At 38.4% G+C, this 16,777-nt stretch overlaps 1 protein-coding gene across 5 annotated transcripts in view; it reads right to left on the minus strand.

The window, feature by feature from the left end:
- The window catches only part of Terb1 (telomere repeat binding bouquet formation protein 1), a 79,973-nt gene that overhangs the window by 48,117 nt on the left and 15,079 nt on the right, over window positions 1-16,777 (minus strand). For all 5 annotated transcript variants that reach the window (XM_076915715.1, XM_076915719.1, XM_076915716.1 and 2 more), the window contains 4 exons: window positions 11,571-11,723; window positions 7,659-7,793; window positions 6,614-6,739; window positions 4,795-4,949 (listed from right to left, as the gene is read on the minus strand). In XM_076915715.1, coding sequence (XP_076771830.1) covers window positions 4,795-4,949; window positions 6,614-6,739; window positions 7,659-7,793; window positions 11,571-11,723 — 569 coding nt within the window. The remainder of the gene's footprint in view (window positions 1-4,794; window positions 4,950-6,613; window positions 6,740-7,658; window positions 7,794-11,570; window positions 11,724-16,777) is intronic.

Here is a 16,777-nt window from a genome sequence, read left to right on the forward strand (position 1 = left end):
ACATCAAACTAAATGAAGAGAAACTTGAAGCAATCCCAGTAAGATCAGGGACTAGGCAAGGCTGCCCACTCTCACCCTACCTATTCAATATAGTACTGGAAGTCTTAGCTAGAGCAATTAGACAACAAAAGGAAGTCAAAGGGATACAGATAGGAAAGGAAGAAATCAAAATTTCACTATTTGCAGATGATATGATAGTATACTTAAGTGAACCTAAAACTTCCACCAGAGAACTCCTAAACCTGATAAACAACTTTAGCAATGTGGCTGGATATAAAATCAACTCAAACAAATCAGTAGCCTTCCTCTATTCAAAGGATAAACAGGCTGAGAAAGAAATTAGGGAAATGACACCCTTCACAATAGCCACAAATAAAATAAAATATCTTGGAATGAATCTAACCAAGCAAGTGAAAGATCTGTATGACAAGAACTTCAAGTCTCTGAAGAAAGAAATTGAAGAAGATCTCAGAAGATGGAAAGACCTCCCATGCTCCTGGATTGGCAGGATTAACTTAGTAAAAATGGCTATCCTGCCAAAAGCAATCTACAGATTCACTGCAATCCCCATCAAAATTCCAAATCAATTCTTCATAGAGATAGAAAGAGCAATTTACAAATTCATTTGGAATAACGAAAAACCCAGGATAGTGAGAACTATTCTCAACAATAAAAGAACCTCTGGGGGAATCACCATCCTTGACCTCAAACTGTACTACAGAGCAGTAGTGATAAAAACTGCATGGTATTGGTACAGAGACAGACAGGATGATCAATGGAATAGAATTGAAGACCCAGAAATGAACCCGCATACCTACGGCCACTTGATCTTTGACAAGGGAGCTAAATCCATCCAGTGGTAAAAGGACAGCATTTTCAACAAGTGGTGCTGGCTCAACTGGAGGTCAACATGTAGAAGAATGCAAATTAATCCATTCTTATCCCCTTGTACAAAGCTCAACTCCAAGTGGATAAAGGACCTTCACATAAAGCCAGATTCACTGAAACTAATAGAAGAGAAGTTGGGGAAGACCCTCGAATACCTAGGCACAGGGGAAAAGTTCCTGAACAGAACACCAATGGCTTATGCTCTAAGATCAAGAATCGACAAATGGGACCTCATCAAATTGCAGAGCTTCTGTAAGGCAAAGGACACTGTCAACGAGACAAAACGGCAACCAACAGATTGGGAAAAGATCATTACCAATCCTACATCTGATAGAGGGCTAATATCAAATATATACAAAGAACTCAAAAAATTAGATGCCAAACAACAAAATAACCCCATTAAAAAATGGGGTACAGAGCTAAACAAAGAATTCTCAACTGAGGAAACTCGAATGGCCGAGAAGCACCTTAAGAAATGCTCAACATCCTTAGTCATCAGGGAAATGCAAATCAAAACAACCCTGAGATACCACCTCACACCAGTCAGAATGGCTAAGATCAAAAACTCAGGTGATAGTAGATGCTGGCGAGGATGTGAAGAAACAGGAACACTCCTGCATTGTTGGTGGGGTTGCAAGCTGGTACAACCACTTTGGAAGTCAGTCTGGCGGTTCCTCAGAAAATTGGACATAGCACTACCTGAGGACCCAGCTATACCACTCCTGGGCATATACCCAGAAAACGCCCCAACAAATAACAAAGACATATGCTCCACTATGTTCATAGCAGCCTTATTTATAATAGGCAGAAGCTGGAAAGAACCCAGATGTCCTTCAACAGAGGAATGCATACAAAAAATGTGGTACATTTACACAATGGAATATTACTCAGCTATTAAAAATAATGAATTCGAGAAATTCTTAGGTAAATGGATGGAACTAGAAAATATCATCCTGAGTGAGGTAACCCAATCACAAAAGAACACACCTAGTATTTACTCACTGATTAGCGGAGATTAGCCCAAAAACTTGAAACAACAAAGATTCAACTACCAGACAATATAAAGCTCATGAAGAAGAAAGAACAAGTGAGGATGCCTAGGGCTTTCTTAGAAGGAGTAACTAAACACCCAAGGGAGCAAATATGGAGACAAAGTGTGGGACAGAATCTGAAGGGGGAGGGGGTTGTATGGAGACCATTCCACCTGGGTATTCATTCCATGGGCAGTCACCAAAAATAGACGCTGATATGGATGTCAGGATGGGAAAGCTGACAGCAGCCTGATAAGGCTGTCTCCCTAGAGGTCCCCCAGAGTTTGACATACCCAGAGACAGATACTCACAGCTATCCATTAATCTGATCAAAGGTTCCCAATGGAGGAGTTAGAAAGTAAACTGAAGGAGCCTTAAGGGGTGGTGGCCCCATGAGGAGAGCAACAATACCAACCAGCCAGAGCTCCCCAGGGTCTAAACCACCAGCCTAGGAGCATATACTGAGAGATACATGACTCCAGCTGTATATGTAGGGGAGGATAGCCTTGTTAGGCATAGGTGGGAGATGAGGTCATCGGTACCTTGAAGGCTGAGCACTGGGGGGGGGGGGAATCTGAGGGTGGGGAGGGGGGATGGGGGTAGGTGGGTAAACACCCTCATAGAAGCAGGAGGAGGGGGGATGGGATAAGGGGTTCCTGGGTGGTGAGGGAAATGTGGTAAGGGGATAAAATTTGAAATGTAAATATTATATCCAATAAAAGAGGGGAAAAAAAGAAAAGCGGTTAGAACCAACATTCTTAATAAAATGTCAGCCCACTTAAAAAAAACTATCTTGATACTAAAATTTGTTTTGAGAATTGTATATTGCAGAATGATTAGCCTTGGTGTATCTACTCAACAAGCAAGCTGGGCAGACCTGCTCAAACCTCTGAGATCCGGGAATTCCATCTGGAGGCAGTGAAGACACAGCACCAGAGGATTGTCAATTTGCTCTTCCCCCCACTCCTCTTCTAATATCTCAACGCCCATAATCAGCTTGAAGAAGCTAATGATGAGTCAGCGCCCCTATTCCCTGGGCTTGGGGACTAAGGTGGTAAATGTTGGACTGTCTTCCTAGGGAAAGGTAGTGGTTTTGTGGGAACAGAGAGGATTAGCTAGGGGTTAATTGCATAGCCATAACCTATTAGTAGAAATCTGTATAATTAATATCAAGATGAAGATATAAATTCTTAAATGGCACCAATTTACTTTGATTACAAATTTTAAGGTTTTCATTGGCATGAGCTTCTTAGTGATATAAGAGTGAGATGAATATTGTTACTCTCATAGGCATTGTACCAGTATAACACATTTAGGAATACAAAGCTTAGACCCAGTCCTTCTTTAACTTTTTTTTAACTGATTTGAGATGGTCAGCCTGTGAGTTAAGGGACTATAGCAAATTCATGGCTTGGAGTTTATTATAAGGGTGTTCTCTATGTTTTATTTAGAAATAGCTGAGTGGAGTTAACAGGCAACAGTCCAGATTACCTTACATGGATAGTTGGTTTTCAAAACATCAGAAATCCTTAGAATTGACATGACAAACATTTCTGTTCATTTTCATTAGAGACCTGTCTGCTCCGGACAGCTTCCTATATTGAATTCTAAGAAGAAATTGAGCATCCTTGGAGTTACTCCAGTTGTGGTGAGACAGCCACTAGGCAAGAATTGCCACTTTCCTTCTACAGACAAATTATTGTCCAGAAAAGGACACACTTGCAGAATAGTCGACTGATTATATCTGCCTAGACAGAGTAATCAGCCGTTAATAATTCTGCAGCACTAAGGTCTGTCAGATGATCCTGGGCCAGAAGGCAGAAGAACAGATGCTCCAACATTTTGAAGTAGAACGAGTGTCCAGGTATTCAGAGGTCTCTATAAATTGGCTAAGTTTTAGAAGCTATGCTTTGTGATTCCCACAATTATAGTTAACTCAGTCATTCTGGATTTCTGACGGGGTTGAAAACTTATAGCTATTTACCTTGAGAGAAAAGACTTGAGTGGGTGGTCATCAGCTGACATTCATCCTAAAGCCAGGTTCAGAACTAAATGTTTTAGTTAGGATAGATGACAGAGGTTCTGGTAACTCAACAAAATGTTGGACTAGGTATGAGGACTATCTTGTACCTCACGGGTACAAATTGGCATAATTATGCTCTAATTGTATTTTGAGAGAAAAGTTTTATTTTAACAGGAAGGGTGATATGTAGGAGGAGCTAAGGTGGGAGGAGTACTGAGAGGAAGAGAAGGAGTAAGAAGAGGAGGAGAAGAAGGAGAGGAGAAGCTAGGTGATGTAAGAGAGAAAGAGGGGGAAGACAGGGAGGCAGATGTTCATGTATCTCCACCAGTCAAAGATAGTTGATATATCTAGGTTGGGTAGTGGGTTACACCTCTGACTGAGCAATACCAAACTTATAAAGCCCATGATTAACATTTTTAAAAAAATGTATATGTGCAAAAAGAAAGAGGGGGCAGGGGATAGGGGTTTCCTAAGGGGGGGGGGATGGGGAAAGGGCATGGCATCTGAAGTGTAAATAAAATATCTAATAAAAAAAATTTATACCACTAGGCTTACATTAAACTTTTTTCTTTCTTTCTTTCTTTCTTTTTTCTTTTCTTTTTTTTTTTTTTGGTGTTTTCAAGACAGGGTTTCTCTGTGTAGTCCTGGCTGTCCTGGAACTCACTCTGTAGACCAAACTGACCTCGAACTCAGAAATCCGCCTGCCTCTGCCTCCCAAGTGCTGGGATTAAAGGCGTGCGCCACCACTGCCCAGCCATTAAACATATTTTTAAAAACAACTGGAGAAATACAATTTTATATTGTTTAAAAATATTTGCAGAGTTCTATATTCTGTGAAACGAAAAAACTCACCTCCTTCCCTCCTTTTTCAAATTGTTTTATTCTGCATATAATTTCCTTTGCTGCCTTCCAGTGCTCTCCAAGAGTCTCCTTTTCATTTATGTCCTTTAGTTCTGTTTCATTTTCACCAAAAGAATTCTGTCTTAGACTTAGAGATAATTTCTCAGCTTTGTAATATGGGATGGCGAGGGTCAGGGAGAGGAAAGAGGATAAGGAGTTATTATTAGAAATGTTATTGTCACACTTTAATAACAACTTACATATTCCACATATCCCATCTTTAAACTGTATCCATATACAATAACTGGCACTTAAGTGGAAAGAGTGCATAGCAGAAACTCAGGACTTAGTCACAAATTAGACTCTACTTTTCATAGTTATAGGAAATGTTATTCTAGATGCAAGGTTATTGGCTTTAAGGTAGTTTGTTTGGAATGAAAGAATTAAAGTCAGGGCCAATAACATGCTAAGCATATACTCTATTACTCAGCTGTATCTCTAGACCCAAAGTAGATTGTTAGCTTTTCATCTACTTGGCACAACTTAGAGTCATCTCGGAAAGAGGGAACCTCAACTGAGAAAATGCCTCTATCAGATTGCCTATAGACAAGCCTGTGAGATTGTGGGGGCATTTTCTTAATTAATGATTGATATCGGAAGGCTCAGATCACTGGAGGAGATACCATCCATGGGCAGGTGGTCCTGGGTTGTATGCAAAAGCAAGTTGAGCAAACCATGTAAGCAGTGCCCCCTTGGTCTCTAATTCAGGTCCTGTCACTGAACCTCCGATTCCAGGTTCCTGCCTTGAGTTCCTGAACTTACTTCCCTTCGAGCTGAAACTCTTTTTTCCCCAAGTCACTTTTGGTCATTGTGCTTATTACAACACAAAGAAATCTTACAGCTACGACCAGCTCTCTGGGCTCTGGCCAAACTGCTCATCAATTCTTTAAATGTGGCAGTCTCCCTCCTAAGCTCAGACCTGCTGCTTAGGCCTAAGATATTCGCTTATAGCAATTCAGATCTCTGTTCAAAGATTACTTTCATTCTATGATTTTGGGTCCTTTATCCCAAAACCTTTACTATTTTAAATCTGGATCAGACAGCTTTGCTTATAGGTCTCCACATATCTACAATTTGCTCCCTCACAATCTTTTTGTCAATTTATAATAATACCAAGTCTCAGTTTTTAGAATTACTATTTCTTTACTTAGACTAAACTTATAGGTACATCATCTCCTTATAGATGTATCTCAATCCCAGTGCCTTACATAAAGCTTAGCATATAACAAACACTTCTGTACTTATATAAATGAGCAAATGTACTTTATGATTTAAAAATAAATCATGAGGCATAAATAAGTGTATTCTCTCAGCTGCTGCTGTCAGGATGTTCTCTTCAATGTAGGCTTGAGTATGCTGAAAGTACCCTAATAATCATTTCCAAATTATATATCCTCTTTTCAAGCTTAAAACAATAACCTAGAAGCTGAAAAGGCTTGGCCCATTGGAGCACATATAAATTTCTCTTTAGCAACTTTGGTTATTTTCTTTCCTTTTCCTTTAGAATGGGTTCTTATTATGAAACTCACAAAGATCTGCCTTTGGTCCTGAAATCAAAGATGTGTCACTATACCTGACACCTGATATTTTGGACTTGAAGATAAAAGTCTTACTATGTAGCATTGGCTAACATGGAACTCCCTATGTAGATGTCACTGGCCTAAAACTCATAGGGATCTGCCTGCCTCTGCATCCCAGGGCTAGGATAAAGGTGCACACCACCACACCCAGCCAGTTGATATTTCCCTAAAGTAATGGTAGGTAAACTTACTAATTTGTTTGCAGTTCTGAAGCACATAAGTAGCAGCTCTGTTTACGTCTTCATTCTTAAATTCAGTTAAGGCTTGAATCATCAGTGGAAGCCCATTGTTTTTTAAAAATTCATACTGATTTTTCTCTATAAAAATATAAAAAATTAAAATGGTGATTATTTTTTCATAAAGCTTAAGTATGAGGTCATGATTCATCACTATGATAATTATGAACATAATTCAAACTTTAAAATAAAGAATTTTAAAAGTATTTTTAATTTAGGTAATAATCCACTTACACAAACTACCTAAGTCTCATACATGATTTCTAACATGTAGCCACATTTTAAATTATATTTCTAAAAATTTAGCCACAATGGGCCACACTTCAAACCAGTAAACAACTCTCATTTGGCTTTTTAAAAGATGAGGGGTGGGGCTGGAGAGATGACTCAGTGATTAAGAGCACTTGCTGCTCTTGCAGAGGACCCAAGTTTGGTTTCCAACACCCACATCAAGTGGTTCACATCCACCTGTAACTCTGGCTCCAGGGGATCTGATATCCTTCTTTTCTGGCTTCTGTGGGTCCTCAGACACACACACACACACACAAACAATACCATTCATTAAGAGAAAGAATAGAAAAGAGAAACTGGTAAAGGAAGCAAAAGATGAGGGAAGAGAGCAGAAGAAATGGAAGCGAAGGGAGAAGACTAGATGAGTGGAAAGTAAGACAAGGAGGGAGACAGAGCAGAGTTACAGGAGACTGGGATGGACACAGGAAGAGGAAAGCAAACCTTTCAAGTTTTCACTGAAGGTTAGAAGAGCTGACCTTTCAAGGTTTTGGGTGAGAGATAACAAGATTAGATTTGTATACTGACATGGTGGAAAAGACTGAAAATAGAGAGAGACAGGAGCTTCAGTGATTAACTGAATAGAGTATGAGAAAGAAAATAAGGAGCTTAAATGACTGAAAGGAGAGCTGGATTTTAAGAGGGAAAAGAAGCAAAAACATGTTTCCACCCCTCTGTGCTAATACACACAATGAATTAATTGAATACTCACCACAATCCTCTGTGCAGTGACCAATGGCAAGTATGATGCTAAATTTTTCTCGTGAATTAAGACTTTCATGAAGCAGTAACGCCAGAAGAGTAGAAACAATGCGGTATTTGGATAATACCACTGCAAAAGCAGCAGCTAGTTTAATATAGGAAAAAAAAGTACAAATTTAAAATTTCTAAGTATACATGTACTATATGTTTTCAGAGCTTATTCAGGAAGAATAGCATAGGCCTATATGATATCTAATATGTACATGTCATAATATCCAATGTATTATATTAATTCAAATAAATACATTGTAAGATAATGATGACTTATTATAGTCTTCTTTATATATTCTTTTTGTTGTTGTTTTGGGACAAGGCTTCTCCATGTAGTCTTGGCTGACCTGGAACTCTCTATATAATTAGGCTGGCCTTAAACTCATAGAAATCCACCTGCCTTTGCCTCCTCAGTGCTGAGATTAAAGGTGTGTGCCATCATGACTAGCCCTTTACGTGTTTTAAAGAATGTTTTCTTTTTAGTTGCTTTGCATGATACTGTAAATATGAACTAATACTATAGTCCTAAAAGCTGAATATATGTACTCTGTATATCTACACTAGACAGTAAGGACATTACTAAATAATCAAACCCTGCTTGAGACTGAAATATTGTCTTATCTGATGCTACTAATACTAGTGATGCAATGAAGGATATACAAACCTATGATAAACTGTGATAAGATTCAAGAAGGATACTATGTTAAGCTATACTTTTTTCTCATAAGGTATATATTTTATTTTTGATTGTTTAAGATAGGGTCTTAAACAGCTTAGGCTGGCTTTAAAACTCATTACTAAGAAGAGGCTAACCCTGAACACTGATTCTTCTACCTCTACTTCCTAAATGCTGGGTTCATAGGTATATACTACTGAGCATGGCCATTATAGGGTTTTCAATAGAGTTCATCCAGAATCTAATAATACTGGTATGAACAATACTCAAGGTTGTGAATTACTCAAGGAACTATATATCATTTAATTTTTTACATTTACTTATTGTGTTTGTGTGTGCATTTGCACATGTGTCATGGTGCACACATACAGGTCAGAGGACAACCCTATCCATGAGTCTGTTTTCTCATTTCACCACGTGGGTTCCAGGATTGAACACAGGTTGTCAGGCTTGGCTGCAGGCACTTCTACCTGCTGATACATCTCATGGTTCAAGGGACTACATCTCAATAATTTTCCTGTCTTCAGGACTCAGCGCACAGGAGGTATGCAGTAACTACTTATTAAGTAGGCATCTAAGGGCTAGAGAGATGGTTTGGTAGTTAAGAGAACTTGCTGGTCTTATAGAAGGAGACTTATAGAAGGTTCAGTTCCTAGCACTAACATCATAGCTCACAGTCACCTGCATCTCCAGTTCCAGGAGATCCAATGTCTTCTTGTAGTTTCTAAGGTCACTAGGCACACACATGGTATACATAAAACATTAAGGTAAAACACTCATATACATAAAATGTATCTCTAAAAACTCAGCCATCTACTTTTTGGATTGTTTGTGAATGTAAAGACTTCCATATTACAAAAATTTACAGACTATCATTCTAAGTGTTTATACAAATGATAAGTAGATGTGTCCATGGTTCTGGTTCTGCTGCTCATTCATGCACCAGGTATGTCAGACATCACCCTTGTCACATAATGGCATGTTTTAATTCTTTAAGTTTTATGTATATGCATGTGTCTCTATATAAGTATATGCCATGTGTGTGCAGGTACCTGTAGAAGCCAGGATTTGGATGCCTGAAGCTAGAGTTAGAGGTGGTTGTGAGCCATCCAACTTGGGTGCTGAGAACAAAATTTAGGTCCTCTGGAAAAGTAGCCAGAGCTCTCAACTGCTGAACCACCTCCTAAGCTCAAATCCAATTATTTATATAATTCCCAAAATTTTATAAATTGAGTTTCCACTTCTGATATCTCAATATCTTTAGATTTGTCATCTAAAATGTTTTATTAAGGTTGCTTTTTCTTTTTAAAGACAAGGTCTCACTGTGTTATCCTTGCTGGCTGGGATGCAGAAGATCCATTTCATGCAACATCACATCTAAATAACACAACTCTTTAATTGAAATAATGATTTAAGAATAAGAGGGTCTATCAACCAGCTTTTGTCTTACTGCCCTGAGTATTAGAAAACCTCGATTCTCTGAAAAAAGCTTGAAAGTGCTGGAAAAAAATGAGTTAGGCTTTAAGCAGAAGCAAGAGAGAAGCAGGCTTGATTATTGCTGGTATAACAGCTTTAATTTCATTAATTGCTAGCACCACTGCTTCTGCAATAGCGTTGACACAAGGAGTTAACACAACTATTTTTGTTAACCATCTAGCAAAAAAAGTGTTACTAATGTAGTGAGTATACAAAAGAATTTATATAGGTATTTGGAACAATAGATGATGCTCTATAACCTATTCAAATCATCTGAAGGAGGTTCAGGGTTCAAGAGTTAGGAGCTATCCCAAGAGTCATGACAAATACAGTGGAGTAGTGTTAATTCTAAAATTTACAACGATTGTCATTATAATTAGAAAAAGGTTTAAAGACACCTGTAGGGTATTTGGCATAATCCTAATACCTCTCTGGGTGTGTCAACTTTGCATAGTGAGATTATGAATATAAAAAATGCTGCTCTGTTGAGCTTTGATGCTGCAGATAATGCTGATAAAATTATCCATGGCCTGAGGTCAATATTTCCATTTTAGTCAAATCTCAGGAATGGCATATATAGCTTGATCAGGCTAGCCCTTCTTGTCCTGGGAATACTTTTATTCCTTCCCATCGTGTTAAAGCTTGTCTCTAACTACATCAACAGGCTGGCAGCCAAAGTACATGACTTGAAACTGAAAATGGACCCCCAGACAGAGTTATTAATTTAACAGGCCAGCAAGCCAAGAATGGGTAAGATTCTGCACAGAGCCTTACCAACCTAAGACAGAAATGTATTGCTTATGATAATGCACGATGGGTAAGGAAGGCTTTCTTGTCAGAAGGACCTAAGACAGACTCAGTCTGGTTTATGCAATAAAAAGGGGGAGATGTAGAGCTTTAGGGCTACCTGGCAGCAATCTGTCATTGGCCAAGGACAAGGAAATGGGCTTCTTGGAAGGAATCTGACATAGGCCAAGGACAAGGAAATGAACTGCAGGCAGGAATCTGACACTGGGCTGGAATAAAGAAGTAATTTCAGGTAAGAATCTAAATCTTATGCTAGAACAAAGAAGTAATTTTAGGCAGAAATCTAAATCTTAAGCTATAACAAAGAAGTAGGCTTCAGGCATGAAAATGACTTTGGAATAGGACAGGGAAGTAGGCTCAGATATTTTTATCATCCTGATAAGCCCTTAGAAATAGTGATCACAGGAATGATCACTAGAACTCTGTTTATTGTCATGCATGTTCTTTGATTATCTGGGTTTATTTTCTAACTTGTTCCTGGACTATTTGCATCTATTGTATTGCTAGTTCCTCAACCTGGAACTGACCTTAATACTTTCATGTAATTTAAACAGTATAAAGGCAAAAAAGAAGGAGGAGGAATGGGATAGGAGATTAATGAGTGTGGGAATGGGGAAGGAGTATGGCATCTGAAATGTAAATAAATAAAATATCGATATAAAAAAGAATAAGAGGATCTTATTTTGATTCTCTCTTAGACCTAAAGTCAGACTTAGATATACATCCTTAGAGAAGTTGTCATTTTGGATGGGAAAACAAGGCATTGAAATAGGTAATTTCTAAGATTCCTTTCCGTTTGTAAGAAGCTAGAAATTTTGCTCACAATAGTACTTAGTGTAGCATTTCAACATTCATCATGTTCAGCTCAAACAAAGTCCAATTATAGAAAATTGACTAAGCATTTTCACTCACAGTTATCAGTAATACATGCATCCATGGTCTTTGTCACTACCACTGCAAGCTTAGCACTAGAAAGAATATTGTGTGAATCAGACTCCAGTTGCACAAGAACTTGAGACAAAACATCCAGTCCTCCCGAAGATACAAAGCAGTTCTGAACATGTGCTTAAAAAATAAAATAGCAAAACTATTAATATTTCAAAAACAACAGGTGTATTGTTTTATTCAATCATTTTACATTAAATACATTTTATTTGGTTTTTCAAATTCTGAAACTCTCCAAAATTAAGGGATTAAAAGGTCAACTTTTGTCTATCTATGTGCACATACACATAGTAACATAGTAACACTCCCCTGATACAGTACAACTATCTGTATAGTAGGACAGTGCTTTGTTTTGGGTAGGAAACCTTACATTTCATTTCTGAGAGCTGGCATGTTCTGTAACATGAATAAAATGCCCTTCATAACTATTAAACAAGTATTTCAGAAGGGTTATAAAGAATAAATTCAGTAGGGGTGGGGAATAGAAAAGTGCTCTAGCCCTATCATCTTAGGACTGTGGAGGGTGGAGCAAAAGATAGTGAGCTGCAGGACCCTAACTCAACATAACAACAATCAAAGAACAGATTCATTCTTTTCTCTTGGTATTATGATCAGCAAGTTGCCTATTTTCTAAATTCCAGCATAACTCATATCTCAGACTGCTTTGCTCTACAAATAACAATGTATCTCAATGTTTCAAAACCACATACAGTTTTGTTTGTTTGTTTGTTTGAGAAACAGGGTTTCTTCTATGTATTCCTGGCTGGCTGTCCTGAAACTTACTATATAGACCAGGGTAGCCTTGAACTCATAGACATCCTTCTGCCTCTGCCTCCCAAGTGCTGGGATTAGAGGAGTGTGCCATCATGCCCTTCATGCCCTGCCACATATGAGTTTTATTTACACCTAAGTATTTTGCTTCTTGAAGCACAAAATTCTAACATATTATTGAGCAAAGATTCAATAACAGATATATACAAAAATTATGTTTATATATTATGTATATAGAAGTTAATCTTTGAGACTAATTCTCACTATTTACCCCAGCTGGCTTCACACTCAAGATTCTCTTGTTGCTTCTTCCCAAGTGATGTTATAGACACCTGTCACCATGTCTCAGTTTGAAAATCATGTTGATAAGAAAGGATCCCCTGAAGCTCTGAAGTCAGTATCTCTACAGCTTCTATCCTAGAAACAGGCTTGTGACCAAGGTATATGAGACTAGTAGTTAAAATCCTGCCACAAAACTTTTTCCTAGGTGAGTGTAATTCTGAGGATGATGATTTAAATGTCAAGATGATTAAAAGCAAATTTTAATTTTTGTATTGTAAATAAAGGAGATATTTGCCTAAAATAATTTCACATCCAGAATTTAACACAGAAAATGGTTGGGAACATGGTTTCCAACTTGTATGCTATTTATTTGGTGGTAGGGACTGAAATCAGAAATGTATACACACAACATCAGCATTTCTCCACTAAGCTACATCTCTAGCCACTACCCCTTTCCAAAAACATATTTTGTGTTTATATTAATTATTTAGTTATCTTTGTTTTTTGTGACAGTCTCATGCAGCCCAGGGTGCACTGAAATCCTTATGTTGCTAAGACTGACCTTTGACTCCCGATTTCCCTGTTTCTACCAGTGCTGGAATTATAGGTTTGTGCCACTACCTGAGAGAGGGACTAAAAATTATACAATGTAATAAAAATTATATTTCGTATTTACTTGGGAATATTTTTATTTATTCTCATAGAAAGAGTAGAAACTGCATGCTATAGAGTGCATATGCAAGTCAGAAAATATCTTGTAGAGTCAGTTCTGAGCAACCACCTTTACTCACTGATTTCAGGGCCCTTAAATTTTTCACTTAAATTTAAAAAATTATTTTACATTTATTTATTCATGTGCATGTGCACACATATACTATAACACATATGTGAAGGACAGAGGACTGTTGGGGGCCGACTTTTAGCAGAAAGCGGCTATCAGCTTTGCAGCCATCTTGAGCCATATACCCTGACATGAGACTTGGATTACAATAGCCTACAACAGCTGAGAACACTCCGATAATCTTGGTTTAGATACCTTGAGATTAAAGGCGCGTGAGATTAAAGGTGTGTGAGATTAAAGGTGTGTGACTTAGAAGTATAGAGATCAGAGTTAGAGACAAGACCTAAGGGCATGATTAAAGGTGTAACTTAGAGGCGTGGCTTAGAATCAGACTATAGAAGACAGAACCAGACATCAGACCAGAGAGAGAGATTCATACACATCAGACATTAGGTAGAATCTGCCCTCACCCTCGCTCTTGCTGAAACCCGACCTGCAGACCGGAGCAGCAGCTTGGGCCTGGATACAGTGGCCGCCCAAACGTGGGTCGGCCTGGGCCTCAACATTTTGCCTGGGCTGCAACATTTATTTTGGCTGCCCCAACTTGGGGCTAGTGCGGTCCCCAACAAGAGGACAACTTTTGGAATGTGGTTTCCAACTTGCATGCTATAAAACCTCAGCATCAAACCCAGATTGTCAGGCTTGATGGTAAGAGCCTTTACCTGCTGAGCCATCTTGTCATCTTAGTTTTAAGGACAAGCAAACATTTTCAACATTATGGTGACTATAAAACAGCTTCTTCACTACAAGGTATTTTTATTTTTTTTTCCAAAAGGAAGGTTTTGTTCTTGTCTGTGGTTTTCAGTGTTTAGTTTTTATTTTTTGAGATGAGGTCTCATGTAGTCTAACCTCTTCTGGATTCTGTGGGTGCCTGCATGAACATAGTGCATATACGGACAAGCAAGCACACACATATACATAAAGTAAATGTTAAAACCTATCCATAAATATTATACATCTCACAATTTACATGTTATTTCTGCAATGTTTTGCTGTGTTATCTAACTAGATCGCAGTGACAACATACTTAAGATGTGTGCCTATGGCTCTAGTGCTGGGGTAACAAAAATAGGCGGATTTCAGGGGTTTGCTGACCAGCAAGTCTAGCCGAAACAGCAAGCTCCACTGTGAGAGACCGTGTCTCAAAAAGTATGGTAGAGAGTGATAGAGGAAAATACCCGAAGTTGTTCCTTGACCTCCACATTGGAATGTACAGGGAAATGAATCTACAGCCACATGTGCATATGAGTACATGCCCGCAACATACATAAATGGACACAAATGATAGTTTTACGTTTACAATAACTTGTTGGGACATAGAGAAATACTATTTATTTTGTATGTTCTTGTAGTATGTTGGCCTACTGCTGCTTGTGTTTTAATGCTAATTTTGTGCCCCCAAGACTGGTGCCCCAGAGAGGAGAAAGTCCACACTTAAGACACTGAGTGACCCTGTCCCTTAGTTAATTGTGATTGAAATAAAGATGCCATCAGCCAATAGCTGGGCAGAGGAGATATAGGTAGGGTTTAGGTTTTGCGGGCTTGAGGTCAGAAAGGAAGAAGAGGAAGAAGAATGTGCAGAAGAGTTAGTTAAGCCATAAAAATGTGGTCTTGAGGGCTGCCCAATTGGAGTTAAGAGCAGCCCAGATGGAACATAGCAAATAGTAAGTAATAACTCAAGGTTATCGATAGGAAAGTAGATTCTAACAATATGGAGGGCAGGCAGCTGCCCAGCTATGGTGCTGCTTAAGGTACATTGTAAATATAAAAGCTGTGAGTGTATCTTTCATCCATGAATTTAATAACCAAGGTGGGGTAGAAACCCTGAGCAGAGATTTTAAATATTTTTTACTACATGTCTTTATATTCTGCAGTCATTCTAAAATCACTATTAGCTATAGTAGGATGTCCGAATATTTTTATATATACTATCATGACATTTATGGGGAAAATTCCTTCTTTCTTTTCCATCTCTATGAATTTTATTTCACTTTCTTGCCTTACTGCACTGGCTAGGATAGCTAATAAAATATTAAAAATAATGTTTATAGTCATATGTAGCATTATATATAGGTCTGTGGTGATGTGAATAAAGATGGCCCCCATGGACCCATTGGGAGTGGCACGATTACAAGGTGTGGCCTTGTTGGAGGAAGTATGTCACTGAAGAGTGGGCTTTGAGGTTTCAAATGCTCAAGCCAGGCCCAGGGTCACTCTGTCCTCCTGCTGCCTGCTGATCCAGATATAGAACTCTCAGCTACCTCTTCAGCACCATGTCTGCCCACATGCCATCATGCTTCCCATCATGATAATAATGAACTAAACCTCTGAACTGTAAGCCAGCCCCAATTCAATGTTTTCCTTTGTAAGAGTTGTTGTGGTCATGGTGTCTCTTCAGAGCAATAGAAACCCTAACTAAGACAAGGCCCTTGCCGGGCTGTGGTGGCACATGCCTTTAATCCCAGCACTTGGGAGGCAGAGGCAGGCAGATTTCTGAGTTTGAGGACAGCCAGGACAGCTAGGACTACACAGAGAAACCCTGTCTTAAAAAACAACGGAAAAAAAAAAAAAAGAAAAAAAAAAAAAGACAAGGCCCTTTATCACATTAAGTATGTTCCCTTCCATTCCTAGTTTACTAAGAGTTCTTATTATGGGCCTGGAGAGATGGCTCAGCAGTTAAGAACACTGTCTGCTCTTCCAGAGGTCCTGAGTTCAATTCCCAGCAACTAATGGTAGCTCACAACCATCTATACAGTGATTGATCTGATGCCCTCTTCTAACATGCAGGTGTACATATATAGTGCACTCAAATACATAAAATAAATAAATCTTTTTTAAAAAAGAGTTCCTGTTAATGAAGACATATGACTTTATACCTAACACTTTTCCTCTAACTATTAAGATTATCATATAGTTCTTTTTTCTAGACTGTGATTATGGTTTTATAATGTTAAACCAGTCTTGTACTCCTATGAGATAAGCCACTTAGCCATAATGTATTATTATACTTTCTCCATATGATTAAATTTTTAGAAAATCCTTTTTGAACTCAGACTGGCCTGTAATTCACTATGTAGACCAGGACAGACTAAAGATGGTGGCATCATCCTGACTTGATTTTTAAATATTTTGTAATATATTTTTGCATCTAGGGCTGAGAATGTAACTCAGAGTTGGTCAGAATGCTTGTCCAACATATACAAAGCAGTAGGTTTAACTCCTAGCACTAAACAAATCAAGCATGATGATGACACACATCTGTAATTCTAGCATTTGGGAG

The sequence above is a fragment of the Arvicanthis niloticus genome, chromosome 18, assembly GCF_011762505.2.
Source record: "Arvicanthis niloticus isolate mArvNil1 chromosome 18, mArvNil1.pat.X, whole genome shotgun sequence".
Taxonomy (NCBI): domain Eukaryota; kingdom Metazoa; phylum Chordata; class Mammalia; order Rodentia; family Muridae; genus Arvicanthis; species Arvicanthis niloticus.